The sequence below is a fragment of the Phallusia mammillata genome, chromosome 6 (assembly GCF_965637545.1).
Source record: "Phallusia mammillata chromosome 6, kaPhaMamm4.hap1.1, whole genome shotgun sequence".
Taxonomy (NCBI): domain Eukaryota; kingdom Metazoa; phylum Chordata; class Ascidiacea; order Phlebobranchia; family Ascidiidae; genus Phallusia; species Phallusia mammillata.
The window spans coordinates 14,657,289-14,670,761 of NC_137257.1; the positions used below are offsets into that span (position 1 = coordinate 14,657,289).

At 39.0% G+C, this 13,473-nt stretch overlaps 2 protein-coding genes and 21 non-coding genes across 23 annotated transcripts in view; 21 read left to right on the forward strand and 2 right to left on the reverse strand.

Annotated features, from left to right (window-relative positions):
- Positions 1–5,464, reverse strand: part of LOC145232306 (procathepsin L-like) — a 39,316-nt gene extending 33,852 nt beyond the window's left edge. Inside the window, exons 1-3 of the mRNA XM_080096901.1 lie at positions 5,371–5,464; positions 4,908–5,047; positions 4,133–4,324 (exon numbers count right to left, since the gene is read on the reverse strand). Coding sequence (XP_079953027.1) covers positions 4,133–4,324; positions 4,908–5,047; positions 5,371–5,464 — 426 coding nt within the window. The remainder of the gene's footprint in view (positions 1–4,132; positions 4,325–4,907; positions 5,048–5,370) is intronic.
- Trnaa-ugc (transfer RNA alanine (anticodon UGC)) lies at positions 61–132 on the forward strand. The gene has a single exon. It is a non-coding gene; the product is annotated as a tRNA-Ala (tRNA).
- Positions 195–266, forward strand: Trnaa-ugc (transfer RNA alanine (anticodon UGC)). The gene has a single exon. It is a non-coding gene; the product is annotated as a tRNA-Ala (tRNA).
- On the forward strand, positions 329–400 carry Trnaa-ugc (transfer RNA alanine (anticodon UGC)). The gene has a single exon. It is a non-coding gene; the product is annotated as a tRNA-Ala (tRNA).
- Trnaa-ugc (transfer RNA alanine (anticodon UGC)) lies at positions 463–534 on the forward strand. The gene has a single exon. It is a non-coding gene; the product is annotated as a tRNA-Ala (tRNA).
- On the forward strand, positions 597–668 carry Trnaa-ugc (transfer RNA alanine (anticodon UGC)). Its single transcript has one exon. It is a non-coding gene; the product is annotated as a tRNA-Ala (tRNA).
- On the forward strand, positions 731–802 carry Trnaa-ugc (transfer RNA alanine (anticodon UGC)). The gene has a single exon. It is a non-coding gene; the product is annotated as a tRNA-Ala (tRNA).
- Positions 865–936, forward strand: Trnaa-ugc (transfer RNA alanine (anticodon UGC)). Its single transcript has one exon. It is a non-coding gene; the product is annotated as a tRNA-Ala (tRNA).
- Positions 997–1,068, forward strand: Trnaa-ugc (transfer RNA alanine (anticodon UGC)). The gene has a single exon. It is a non-coding gene; the product is annotated as a tRNA-Ala (tRNA).
- Trnaa-ugc (transfer RNA alanine (anticodon UGC)) lies at positions 1,229–1,300 on the forward strand. Its single transcript has one exon. It is a non-coding gene; the product is annotated as a tRNA-Ala (tRNA).
- On the forward strand, positions 1,363–1,434 carry Trnaa-ugc (transfer RNA alanine (anticodon UGC)). The gene has a single exon. It is a non-coding gene; the product is annotated as a tRNA-Ala (tRNA).
- Trnaa-ugc (transfer RNA alanine (anticodon UGC)) lies at positions 1,511–1,582 on the forward strand. The gene has a single exon. It is a non-coding gene; the product is annotated as a tRNA-Ala (tRNA).
- Trnaa-ugc (transfer RNA alanine (anticodon UGC)) lies at positions 1,786–1,857 on the forward strand. Its single transcript has one exon. It is a non-coding gene; the product is annotated as a tRNA-Ala (tRNA).
- Trnaa-ugc (transfer RNA alanine (anticodon UGC)) lies at positions 1,920–1,991 on the forward strand. Its single transcript has one exon. It is a non-coding gene; the product is annotated as a tRNA-Ala (tRNA).
- Trnaa-ugc (transfer RNA alanine (anticodon UGC)) lies at positions 2,054–2,125 on the forward strand. The gene has a single exon. It is a non-coding gene; the product is annotated as a tRNA-Ala (tRNA).
- Trnaa-ugc (transfer RNA alanine (anticodon UGC)) lies at positions 2,191–2,262 on the forward strand. The gene has a single exon. It is a non-coding gene; the product is annotated as a tRNA-Ala (tRNA).
- On the forward strand, positions 2,325–2,396 carry Trnaa-ugc (transfer RNA alanine (anticodon UGC)). Its single transcript has one exon. It is a non-coding gene; the product is annotated as a tRNA-Ala (tRNA).
- On the forward strand, positions 2,460–2,531 carry Trnaa-ugc (transfer RNA alanine (anticodon UGC)). The gene has a single exon. It is a non-coding gene; the product is annotated as a tRNA-Ala (tRNA).
- Positions 2,854–2,925, forward strand: Trnaa-ugc (transfer RNA alanine (anticodon UGC)). Its single transcript has one exon. It is a non-coding gene; the product is annotated as a tRNA-Ala (tRNA).
- Trnaa-ugc (transfer RNA alanine (anticodon UGC)) lies at positions 2,988–3,059 on the forward strand. Its single transcript has one exon. It is a non-coding gene; the product is annotated as a tRNA-Ala (tRNA).
- Trnaa-cgc (transfer RNA alanine (anticodon CGC)) lies at positions 3,136–3,207 on the forward strand. Its single transcript has one exon. It is a non-coding gene; the product is annotated as a tRNA-Ala (tRNA).
- Trnaa-cgc (transfer RNA alanine (anticodon CGC)) lies at positions 3,279–3,350 on the forward strand. Its single transcript has one exon. It is a non-coding gene; the product is annotated as a tRNA-Ala (tRNA).
- A 2,236-nt stretch (positions 5,465–7,700) lies between the features above and the next one.
- LOC145232517 (uncharacterized) overlaps positions 7,701–13,473 on the reverse strand; it is a 33,214-nt gene continuing 27,441 nt past the window's right edge. Inside the window, exons 24-26 of the mRNA XM_080097142.1 lie at positions 12,647–12,971; positions 11,551–11,721; positions 7,701–8,469 (exon numbers count right to left, since the gene is read on the reverse strand). Of these exons, the coding sequence (XP_079953268.1) occupies positions 8,317–8,469; positions 11,551–11,721; positions 12,647–12,971 (649 nt within the window). The 3' untranslated portion in view covers positions 7,701–8,316. The remainder of the gene's footprint in view (positions 8,470–11,550; positions 11,722–12,646; positions 12,972–13,473) is intronic.

The window sequence follows — 13,473 nt, forward strand, 5'->3', positions numbered from 1 at the left end:
TTATATTTTAATGTTTGCTTCTTAATGCATTTAAAAATCCTTTATCGCTTTGAAGTACATGGGGATGTAGCTCAGTGGTAGAATGCACGCTTTGCATGTGTGAGGCCCCGGGTTCAATCCCCGGCATCTCCACTTTTTATTTTAATGTTTGCTTCTTAATGCATTTAAAAATCCTTTATCGCTTTGAAGTACATGGGGATGTAGCTCAGTGGTAGAGCGCACGCTTTGCATGTGTGAGGCCCCGAGTTCAATCCCCGGCATCTCCACTTTTCATTTTAATGTTTGCTTCTTAATGCATTTAAAAATCCTTTATCGCTTTGAAGTACGTGGGGATGTAGCTGAGTGGTAGAGCGCACGCTTTGCATGTGTGAGGCCCCGGGTTCAATCCCCGGCATCTCCACTTTTCATTTTAATGTTTGCTTCTTAATGCATTTAAAAATCCTTTATCGCTTTGAAGTACGTGGGGATGTAGCTGAGTGGTAGAGCGCACGCTTTGCATGTGTGAGGCCCCGGGTTCAATCCCCGGCATCTCCACTTTTCATTTTAATGTTTGCTTCTTAATGCATTTAAAAATCCTTTATCGCTTTGAAGTACATAGGGATGTAGCTCAGTGGTAGAGCGCACGCTTTGCATGTGTGAGGCCCCGAGTTCAATCCCCGGCATCTCCACTTTTCATTTTAATGTTTGCTTCTTAATGCATTTAAAAATCCTTTATCGCTTTGAAGTACGTGGGGATGTAGCTGAGTGGTAGAGCGCACGCTTTGCATGTGTGAGGCCCCGGGTTCAATCCCCGGCATCTCCACTTTTCAATTTAATGTTTGCTTCTTAATGCATTTAAAAATCCTTTATCGCTTTGAAGTACATAGGGATGTAGCTCAGTGGTAGAGCGCACGCTTTGCATGTGTGAGGCCCCGGGTTCAATCCCCGGCATCTCCAATTTTCATAATGTTTGCTCATTTAATTCATTAAACCATCTTTTATCGCTTTCAAGTACATGGGGATGTAGCTCAGTGGTAGAGCGCACGCTTTGCATGTGTGAGGCCCCGGGTTCAATCCCCGGCATCTCCACTTTTCATTTTAAATTTTTAATGTTTGCTTGTTAATGTATGAAAAATCCTTTATCGCTTTGAAGTACATGGGGATGTAGCTCAGTGGTAGAGCGCACGCTTTGCATGTGTGAGGCCCCTTCTTAATGCATTTAAAAATCCTTTATCGCTTTGAAGTACATGGGGATGTAGCTCAGTGGTAGAGCGCACGCTTTGCATGTGTGAGGCCCCGGGTTCAATCCCCGGCATCTCCACTTTATATTTTAATGTTTGCTTCTTAATGCATTTAAAAATCCTTTATCGCTTTGAAGTACATGGGGATGTAGCTCAGTGGTAGAGCGCACACTTTGCATCTGTGAGGCCCCGGGTTCAATCCCCGGCATCTCCACTTTTCACTTTTTGTTTTCAAATAAACATTTGCTTCTTTAAATCATTAAACAATCTATTATCGCTATGAAGTACATGGGTATGTAGCTCAGTGGTAGAGCGCACGCTTTGCATGTGTGAGGCCCCGGGTTCAATCCCCGGCATCTCCACCTTTCATTTTAATGTTTGCGTCTTAATGCATTTAAAAATCCTTTATCGCTTAGAAGTACATTGGGATGTAGCTCAGTGGTAGAGCGCACGCTTTGCATGTGTGAGGCCCCGGGTTCAATCCCCGGCATCTCCACTTTTCATTTCACAATAAATGTTTGCTCATTTAATTCATTAAACCATCTATTATCGCATTGAAGTACATGGGGATGTAGCTCAGTGGTAGAGCGCACGCTTTGCATGTGTGAGGCCCCGGGTTCAATCCCCGGAATCTCCACTTTTCATTTTAATGTTTGCTTCTTAATGCATTCAAAAATCCTTTATCGCTTTGAAGTGCATGCTGATGTAGCTTAGTGGTAGAGCGCACGCTTTGCATCTGTGAGGCCCCGGGTTCAATCCCCGGCATCTCCACTTTTCATTTTAATGTTTGCTTCTTAATGCATTTAAAAATCCTTTATCGCTTTGAAGTACATGGGGATGTAGCTCAGTGGTAGAGCGCACGCTTTGCATGTGTGAGGCCCCGGGTTCAATCCCCGTCATCTCCACTTTTCATAATGTTTGCTCATTTAATTCATTAAACCATCTTTTATCGCTTTGAAGTAGGCTACATGGTGATGTAGCTCAGTGGTAGAGCGCACGCTTTGCATGTGTGAGGCCCCGGGTTCAATCCCCGGCATCTCCACTTTTCATTTTAATGTTTGCGTCTTAATGCATTTAAAAACCTTTTGCCGCTTTGAAGTACATGGGGATGTAGCTCAGTGGTAGAGCGCACGCTTTGCATGTGTGAGGCCCCGGGTTCAATCCCCGGCATCTCCACTTTCCATTTTAATGTTTGCGTCTTAATGCATTTAAAAACCTTTTTGCCGCTTTGAAGTACATGGGGATGTAGCTCAGTGGTAGAGCGCACGCTTTGCATGTGTGAGGCCCCGGGTTCAATCCCCGCCATCTCCACTTTTAATTTTAATGTTTGCTTTTTAATGCATTTAAAAACCTTTTATCGCTTTGAAGTGCATGCGGATGTAGCTCAGTGGTAGAGCGCACCATTTGCATGTGTGAACCCCGGCATCTCCACTTTTCATTTTAATGTTTGCTTGTATAATTCATTTAACAACCTTTTATCGCTTTGAAGTACATAGGTTTGTAGCTCAGTGGTAGAGCGCACGCTTTGCATGTGTGCGGCCCCGCGTTCAATCCCGGGCGTCTCCACCTTTCGTTTTCAAAAAAATGTTTGCTTTATAATTCATTGAAAACCTTTTATTGCTTTGAAGTACATGGGGATGTAGCTCAGTGGTAGAGCGCACGCTTTGCATGTGTGAGGCCCCGGGTTCAATCCCCGGCATCTCCACTTTTCATTTTAATGTTTGCGTCTTAATGCATTTACAAATCCTTTGTCGCTTTGAAGTACATAGAGATGTAGCTCAGTGGTAGAGCGCACGCTTTGCATGTGTGCGGCCCCGGTTTCAATCCCCGGGATCTCCACTTTTCACTTTTTGTTTTCATATAAACGTTTGCTTCTTTAATTCATTAAAAAATCTTATATCGCTTTGAAGTACATGGGGATGTAGCTCAGTGGTAGAGCGCAGGCTTCGCATGTGTGAGGCCCCGGGTTCAATTCCCGGCATCTCCACTTTTTTTTCAAATAACTTAAATGTTTGCTTTTTAGTGCATTTAAAAATCTCTCATCGCTTTGTAGTGCATGGGGATGTAGCTCAGTGGTAGAACGCTCGCTTCGCATGTGTGAGGCCCCGGGTTCAATCCCCGGCATCTCCACTTTTCATTTTACAATAAATGTTTGCTCCTGTAATTCATTGAAAAACCTTTTATCGCTTTGAAGTACGTGGGGATGTAGCTCAGTGGTAGAGCGCAGGCTTCGCATGTGTGAGGCCCCGGGTTCAATCCCAGCATCACTTTTTTTCGTTTTACTGTGATTAGGCCGCTTGGTTTATTATCGCTCAATTTTGTGTCAATTGCTCCGTTGGTTTATTCATTCAAAACTTTGGTATCTGAAGACTCAAGGATTTAACTCAGTGTTGGATCGCACGCACTTACATTTCTGACTTTTGTTACGCTTCGTTGTGTATACTTTGTTAATTTAAGTTCTCACCAATTTTTTATCTCGATTTTTTTCTGCCTTAAAAGCTCAGTTTTTTAGTTTTAAACATGATCTCATTTTTTGTTTTGTCGAAAAAATGTAAACAATTAAACGTGTATGTTTGTAGTTAGCAATTCGAAACTCAGTAAACAGAACCACGAGAATCGACCGAACACATTTTTTTTTCGAACTGAAAAAGCGCTAAAGTTTTTTAATACGTTTTATTCCATATTCAAATAGAATCTATTGTTATTTAGATTTAGATTTTCGTTCAAACAATACTTTATTTTTAGTTACACGTGTTTCTCATTCCTGGCTTTATTGTATCAAATCTAGATTTGCGATTTGTTCACCTTCGCACGCTTCGCATGTGTGAGGCCCCTGGTTCAATCCCTGGCTTCTCCACTTTTCATTTTGCTGTTTGCTTCTTAATGCATTTAAATTAATCTGATTCACTTACTGTACTGAATGCCCAACAGCTTCCACATTGCTTCTGGTTCTTCACTGGTGTAATGTAGCCTTTGGTTCGCCAATCCACCATCTTCGGTGCGACAAAGTGGTCTTCAACCACATACGACATGTTGCAGAAGCTCTCTGCACCCACTGGTCGTGTCACTGTGCCGGTCATGATACTTCTCCATTCCTCTTCGTCCTGCACAAGATCGAATCACTTGCCTTGTGTTTGTATGTTTGTTTTTCTCTTTCAGATGTTAAAATGTCAGAAATGTTGATTTTTATGTTTTTTTTGTAATATTCTTAGCAGAGAATTGCACGTTTTCGCGAAATCTTTGGAACTTATACTGTGTGAGTGTGAACATTTCACAAAAAGCTTTCCATAAATTTTATTGAGTTAAAGAATTGGGCTAAGTATTTATATCAAGCTGGTACCTAACCATAAAAACCATAAATCGGTATAGAACCAATATAACTTACCGCTTACTATGTAAAAAAAATGTTAAAATTACAATGTTAGAATTCTATGATTAGGACACATGAAAATTTGTCATGTACTGTATGGATGTCGAACATAATAGTTTTATATGAAGGTCTAGTATTTTTTTTCACTGCGAATGGCGAAACATATAGATTCACTGTTCCCCTTAAATGGAATTTTATGTTTGAAACCTCTTCACGAAATGCAGCCGTTGATTTACTAACTTTGCGATAATGTTAACCCGATAAATGAAGCAATGTTTAATATTATTTTTCAAGTTGTTAGTCAAGTGTCCACTTACCAAGTCGGCGAATTCATTTGCGTGTAGTCTGTAGGAATGTTTTCCTTGGTCAGCTTCCAGGTTGTGTTCAACAACGTATTTCAGGTTTTTTTGCCAGATGTATTGGCGTTTCGATTCCTCCACGGCGGAGTAGACTTTGCCTGCCCAAAGAAATCATTTTAGCAACATTGCAGCGAGTTATAAACTGGGTCATTTTAACAAACGGAAAGTGATGCTTGGGATTTGAACCAAAAAACATACGAATGCAAGAACTAAACTTTAACCACTCGGAATCTCAGCCTGTGTAAGACAATGTCATTTACATGCAACTAAATGTACGTTTTGCTATTTCCAACTAAGCAAACATCTTTAGTCCGTAATTTTTGTTGCAATCTTGCGCTAAACAAGAATGTCAAGCTGAAGCCAAATTTGCACTAAAAAATGAACACACAGTCATATAAAACATGGGGCCTACACTACTTACCATACATGGACTTCCATGTTTCCCATTCGTTGTTGAAAACAAGACCAGCCTGAACAACGGCCAAACCCAAAACGCAAACAATGAGCAACTTCATGGTTATATACTTTTTTAATTGTGTCTATTTTTTGAAACAAAGTATGATGGTCTTCAGGTGATACTAAAGTTTTTTTATGTTATTAAGGGGATTCCAGCTATTTTTCACTCTTCTGGCGATTGACTTTTACTTATTGCAGTTGGAAATACATAGGATAATGTGTCTTCTAAACATCATTCTACGCCATTCTATTCAGAGCCTGTTATTTTAAATCATAAAATAAGTCGTGTATCTTCTGGTACAAAAGTAGTAACACGAGCAAAGTAACATAAGCTTTCTGAAATCTATGACCAATAACCATTTTTTGCAATACATGCAATTGCGTTCAGGATCTGGACTGGCATAAAAAAATCGTCCTATTACCTAATCACCAATGGCATACAAAGGATCGTTTGCACTGTTATATGCACAACAACCCTCGAAAGTATGTCATAAAGACATGGACTTTGATTGACAAACAATATGTACAGAGATTGCATAGCAGGCAATCGTTACGAACTGCAAGCTTAGGTGTAAAGCTTATTGATACACCAGTTATGTTCCTCGCAAACAAGTAAACGTTACCGTATACCGTACCGCACCCAAAAGAAGACAATTTGCTTATTTATGGGTGTTTGTTTGTTTTATATCTACCCTTTACTCTCGCTTAAAATCTCGTAATAATTCCATTGTTAAGTGTTGCAAAAGGCCATTTGTTGTATTGATTTTGATGTTGAGACCTCATTGCGGTTCAATCTATTGAAACCAAACTTGGAGGACAAAAGACATGACTAAACCAAATGATTTAAATGTTGTGTAATGTTGTATTTCTACGGCATCTTTAGTTTAGGCCTACCTGTAAAAATGAAAAACTAGAATATTACTCGAATGACATACATCAACACCATTTTAAAAGGCTGCCATTTTTCTTCAGAATTTCATATTAATTACCAAATTCAATTTACTTCTTTCAGTTGTTGTCGACAAGGGCGTACAGAACTTATTTTACAAAGCAGGAATACAAGCGAAAAAAGATTAAGAACCATAAACTTCACTCGCCAGTTTGGAAGTTAGTTTTAAGCTCGCATTTCATTTTATGTACAATTTTAGGCTACAATTAACTTTGGCGAGTATGACTGTGCATTCGTTGAAAGTAAACATGGTGTTATCAGTACATTCTGTACGTGCGCCCCGTGATGCAAAACAAACAAGGTTGTGACCTCGGTTGCAATAGTTCAACACAGCGCTAATGTTTGTACATTGTCATGGGACACTCGCAGTTACATTGTAAAATAGTTAAACACCAACCTATCCCGTGATCAACGGGTTAACGATTTCTGGCAATTTCTTTGTTCTCGTGGCTTCGGTGCACTTTGCAGTATAGGCTTGTGGTGGAAATAAAACCTAACGAGTGCCAAATTCTCATAATCAATGATTTTATGGTAAGAGTTGGCCTTTTTTGGTGTGTTGAAGGACTGGTTGGGTATTCTTGTAATTGGCACAAAAACCTGTTAAGCGACGTAAAACTACGCTATTATTTTGTAAGTTGTTAAAAAGACATGTCCTTTATGACAGTGGTCGGCAACCGCCGGTCCGCGGCCCGGTACCGGTCCGCGGCCCGGTACCGGTCCGCGAGGAGTTCGTTACCGGGCCGTATAATTTTTCATGTTAAATGAAATAAAACATTTTGACCATGTATCCCGGGCATGATAAACTAATTTAAGCGTTTTTATAGCTATATATTTGTAGTTTTTTGAAGACCGGTCCGCGATAAAATTTTAGTTTCAAAACCGGTCCGCAGTGCAAAAAAGGTTGCCGACCCCTGCTTTATGACACATCAAAGTTTCGTTGTTGTTTACGAGTATCATATATTGAAAAAATGACTCTATACAGTTGGAACAAAGTCCACATAACGGCTTAGGGAAAAACATCTATTTTATTGCTTTTATTGCATCTTTTTTTTTATTGCTGAACTGCCTTTATTCAACATGGCTTATTTTGATCACGTTGTTATTCAAATGCACTAAAGTCAAAATTTACAAATACACCGGTTTTTTCAGTCTTAAGCTTATTATTACTGCAGGCAAATTTAATCCACCTTTGTATGCTCAATTCAGCCCAAATCCACTTAAACACTTTGCTCATGCAGTATAAGTCCTGGTATAAACTGTGCAACTTAAACTCATAGGGCCTGTTACAATTTGACCATAGAATTGGCCGAGAAATTTTGCAATTGGCCGAAAAACCAGCTAGCACACTTGTTATTGTGGTGTATTATGCTGAGAAGTAGCGTGAAGAATCATTAGCAAAAAAAACAAACGAATAGCAGAGTAAAAAGAAGCACGCATCGGTGAAAAACAATTTGAAAAAAAGCAGTTGTACAGAAAGCAGAACGAACGCAAGGCAACGGTATTAGCACACAAAATAGCTAGTTCAAATATAAAACACCACGTACATTAAAATGCCACACGATGAAGGAATAATAGTGAAAAGCTGAAATAAAGCAGCAAAAAATAAGCAGTGGCACAGCAAAAAGGGACGGCAGATTTTTGAATAGTATCTTAATGAACATACCGCTCTTACGCCACCATACGGTGTAATGTTTTCTGGTGTAGTATTTGCTAATTGTTTGTACGTCAAAAGCACTATAATTGCGCGAAAATACAATGCTTGATTGTGTACATGTATTTGTATTCACGGTTTTAAATGGCTAAAATATAACCCAATACTGAATTAGGAATAGAATTCACGCTATTTTGAATTAAACAAAATTTTGACACATAATTGGGCGAAACGAGTGCGAAAAATGAAACTGCAAACAAAACGTGCACAAGAATTTGTGAATGAAACTGTGGGAAAGAACCGAAAACGCATCAAAACAAGTCATGGGTGGCGAGCGCATCACGAAGCAAGTTGGCTCTTTGCAACTCGTTTTTCGCTCTAGCGAGTTTGTAGATAATCGGACACGATAGGGATTGGCACTTGGTGTCGCCAGAGGACGGTGAATCGCTGCAATTCTGGCAAATCTGAAATTCCAAAAAACGCCAACTTAGGACAACGATACAATTTTATTGTGTTCGTGTATATCTATTCTGGAATGTGAAAAATTCGCACCAATATGCTAAATGCAGTAGTGGGAGGTTCGCATCGGTTCTACAGAACCGTCTCACGAAATTTTACGAGATTAGCGAACCGGTTAGCATTACTGGTTACTGTCAATGGACGTTTTGTGACAAAACCGGCTGAAAAATATGACTTTTGTGATAGAACCGGCTGACAAAAAGTTTTGAATCCCACCACTGCCTAAATGGCTTTGAAGTGCTATGCACTGCCAGAAATAGAAAAATGTGGGGTTGGGCATTTGACCGGTCAAATAAAATCTGGTCAATTGACCGGTCAAATATCGGTCAAATACTAAAAGCAAGTCCGAGAAAGTTTACCACATTTGATTTTTAAAATTAAAAATAGTATTTGACTGGTCAAATAGAGTGCTGTCAATTGACCGTGTTTGACCGGCTTGCCAACCCTAGAAAAGTGTGTCCAAAAGACCGCAAGTCGTCAAAGATGACCGAGTGGATAGCGCAGCCGCCTTATTTTCGCAAGGTTGGGGGTTACAATACTCGCTTGTGTTTCCTTGAGCAAAACGCTTGGGCGGCATTGCTTAACAACGAGTTTACCAAAATTAAAATCACCACACCAACTGCTTAAGCCAAAACAATAAAAAAAAATGATGCAACGGACCAGCAATAAAACAGGCAGCTCTACGGCGGACTCATTGCGAGCATAACGCATTCAGGCGTTGCCTGCTCACGGAGAATAAAAACTAAACAAACACAGAAAGGTTACTGTGGTGATAATTAAAATAAACCTTTTTTTTTTCAACAAACCCGTGTCAAAAAACTATCCCTTTGTCATTTGCCTGCGCTAAGTTATAATCAGGGGCGGCTCGTGCTAGGGTGCTGCGGAGCTGCAGCACCCCCTAGATATTTTTACTTAATGGTCCTACCACAATAATAAAGATAACTTTAATTATACATATTTTTTTATTCTTAAGTATAATTTTATAAGTATAATTTCCGCCTTGATCGGGTTTAAAAAAAAATAATATGCCATTAATATGTTATCTATGGTGGAACTGCAGCTCCAGTTTCATGACGAATCGTGACGTTTCATGACCTTTTGCACTTGTGCGCATGCGCACTTGGAAAAGCTACATGCTGGGCGAAATAGGCGACAGGGTGCTGCGGCTCGCGCAGCTCCACCAATCACCTAGCGTGTGAACCGGCCTGCAGTTGTGTTGTCTGTTCCGGGTCTACTGTGCTCCAAAGCCAAACCCATGTACTGTATTTTTAAGTTCGGCAGTGAGTACAGTTACATGATTATTTTTGACGGTTAGTCGTGACTTTTTAAGATGACTGTAAGTGGGCTTCAGTTTTTGCAGTTATCATTGACTTAAAAAGTGTATCTCACACCTTGAAAAAGAAAAAAAGGCCATCTAACACCCTGAAAAGTCACGATTAACCATTATAATAAAAACCTGAATAAAAAGCTTAAGAAAAACTGGGATAAAACATCTGCTATTCCAAATATGTCATGCAGAAATAAGCAACAGCAAGAAATACTCAGTTTAAGTTTTGAATGCTAACAAAGATAAAACAGCTTTGTGACTGTGGAGTTAAATGCCTCACTGAAATTCAGGCAATATTAAATGCAGAACAAACAATTGCAGAAGCAACAGGAATTTTGAAACACCTTAGTGGTGACAATTTCAAGCTTTGGTTTCTTAAAACACCATGTGGACAGCATTTGCAACCAAGTGCAATCTTGTGTATTGATATAACGGACATGAACTGTTTGTCTAGTAGCTGCTAAATTGCTTCATAGGAAATGTTTCTTAAGAATGGACATTCTACAGAGGAGATAGTAGTGACCAGCAAGCATATCTTATTGATAAAATAGTTACTGAAAAAAAAGGAAAACCAGCAATTTCTATGAGTCCCTCAAAGGCAAAACGATTCTTTTCAACACTGAAAAGGATGCAAACTTTTCTAGGGAACACCATTATTTCCAAAAAGACTTAGCTCTAAATAGAAAAAAGTTTCTTAATTGTCATTTGGAAATCAAGGAAGAAGCTATCAATTATTTTGCCCAAACTGTAACTTTATGATTCATTTTGGTATGATTCAAGCACAATGTTTAATGATATGTTTTAAATTTAAGTGAGAGTGTTGTAAATTTCAAAGCTTGCAGAGTTTTGCACTTCAAAAAAGGAATTATAAGCTATTTACCACCAAGCAATGCAGCAAGTATAGCAATTAAGAAAGTTAAAAACAATTACTGGTCTGTACACAAAAATTAAGAAAAGATGTTTAAATAAACAAGTTCTGACACAAATGTAATATATGTGGTTGTTAAATCTACCAGTTTTGATACCAAAAAGGCTTTATTATGGCTCGTTTTTTTGTGTGGCAATAATCTGTGAAGTGTCATAGAATATGCTAAAAACGCTGACTGTGACAATAAGTTACTAAAATGAAACATGGCCATATTAATGACTGAATAGCAAGTGTGTTAGTTAGTGATCATTGTTACAACCATTTTTTCTTAAATGTTGTCCAACTGAAATACTTCGACCTTTTTCGACTCATTTATTACTAACTTGTTTCTATGTATTGTTGTTGTGTTTTACCGTATTTACACCCGCTTCGTTTCGAGTCTGTTTCACGTGTGTTTTTGTACCACATTATTACTGCATGTTTTTGAGTTTGGTCCGTCGCTGTGCAAGTAAACAAAATTTTTCCCTAATGATGCCGTCTGCTGTTTACACTCGTGTACATTTTTGCGTAACAAAAATTACGTCACAATGGAGTTGCTAACTAACATTTGTATTACTTGTTTCTACACAAAACAATGGCTAGAAAATTAGAAATGTGGCTTTTCTATGTATTGCCAATATTTGTTTAATGAAGGCTAAAATTTGGAGCAGCACCCCCAGAAATTTTAGGCACGAGCCGCCACTGGTTATAATGCATCGCCTGGACGCAAGTTAGGTATAATCTAATGTAAAGGCAAAGCATGTCTTTTTTTGATAAAGCATTTCAATCTACCAGGCAGATTCGGTGGTATTTGCGCTCCAAACGTCGAGATTCGTTCGCTAGCTTCACCGCAGTGCTTTGTCGCTTGACGTCAGACGAAAGGCAGTTTCGGCAAATAGCCTGTAGGGAAAGTCCCTTGCATGAAACACAGTGTCGGGATTCGAAATACTGCGAAATGGTCACCTAAAAATAAAAAAGTGTCACTGAAAATATGCTTTTTCAAAAAAATTACCCGAACGTATGGCCCAACAAATTTTACAACCAAAAATGTACTAAACTGTTTAAAAATGCCAAATAGCTATTTTTGTGCGCTAAAACAGAAATATAACAAACATAAATTACAGTACACCAGGCCCATTGAAGGCGTCGTACCGAATCAGCTGGTGTCCCGAGCATTTCCATGTAGCAAGGCATAGGCTAGAAACATCTAGCCTGCGGTGGGATTCGAACCAACGACAGGAGTCTTTCCGGGACTCGTGCTCTACGAACTGAGCTACGCAGGCTCAGTGGTAAACCGGCCGAAAGTCGAATCACAAGCACCGTTGGCTGCCTTCTATGCTGCACATGTCAGCATCGTAGTAGGGGATCGCCAGATTGACCAGTATCAGTTAAGATGAACATAAATTCACAACTGGGATCAGCCCTGAAGCGTCTATGCCAGGAGTCGGTTTGGCACGCTAGGTAGTTTTTCATGGCACGCCAACCGATTTGCATGTTTATATTAAAGTAACAATTTCACAAAAAAATATATTGTTAAAAAATACGAAAAAGAGATAAAGTATAATTATTTGTTAGTTGCAATGATCTAACAAATTTATATTTCATTCACGGGTAGAATGGTGGTGCATACCTAAATAATGCTCTTTCTAGCAAATGTATTTCTTTAACCGATTTTAAAAGTATTTAGTTTATATATAATGCCCGACAGCAACAGTTGTATGGTGGTACATTTTGATAAATTGCTATATCAACATAAAAAGTACAATAGCAATTTTTGCATGTTTGATATTTTGGTAATTTTTGATCATCTCAGAAGATAAGTCATGTTTCATTGAAAAACGAGATGCCCTCCAAAACATAGATAAATTTTTAAAGAGATGTCACTTGCCTTTTTTGAGGTGACATTTGCTCCTGGTTGAGCCAAAGTCGGGTTTTCAGCATTAGTCGATGACGTAAGCCGATGTACTCTGGGTAAGTCCCTGTACCACTGTGATACGTCAACCCCAAGTAGTGACATCACACGATCTAATGCCGGTAGCACCATCTTTGTGACGTAATAGGTACCGTGTAGACGTAACGTTGCGTCATTCAAAAGTTCGTGAGGCTGACGCACAAGTCTGAACAGTGGAGTACCAGGAACGCCGTGCACTATTACATACGCGACTCTTTCCCCCAGCCGCGGTTCGGAACGTTTGTCTTCTGCCAAACGCTTTCTGAAAACAAATAAATTAGCTTACATTGATCGGTTAAAACAGTGGTTTTCCATATCGATGGACAAATTCTCCCCGTAGTAATTTAAAGCATTTTCATTTTAACAATAACAATGTAATCAAGGGTGTCAACAGAAGTGTTTTTGTGCGGCCCGCGAAGAAAGTTTCAGACTATTGGGGTAATTTGGTAGAGAAAACTAGGACAAAACGTTTAATGCAACTCGAAATTTTAGAAAATGTATGTTTCTGAAACATTATATTTTGGAAACGTTTTAAATTTGGGCCAGGTGTCACAAACATGCATAATTTGTATTAGTTTAAACAAAAAACATGAGGTACTTTGTTTAAAATTTCGGAATATGTACTTTGCCGTAACTGCATTACCAGAAACACATTCAAATTGAATCTGGGTGATTGTATTTTAGGCTTTAATAGTTTAATATGTATATTGTTATTTGAATTAATATATAGTTCTGAAAAACCTTTTGATATAAATGAGTTAGCA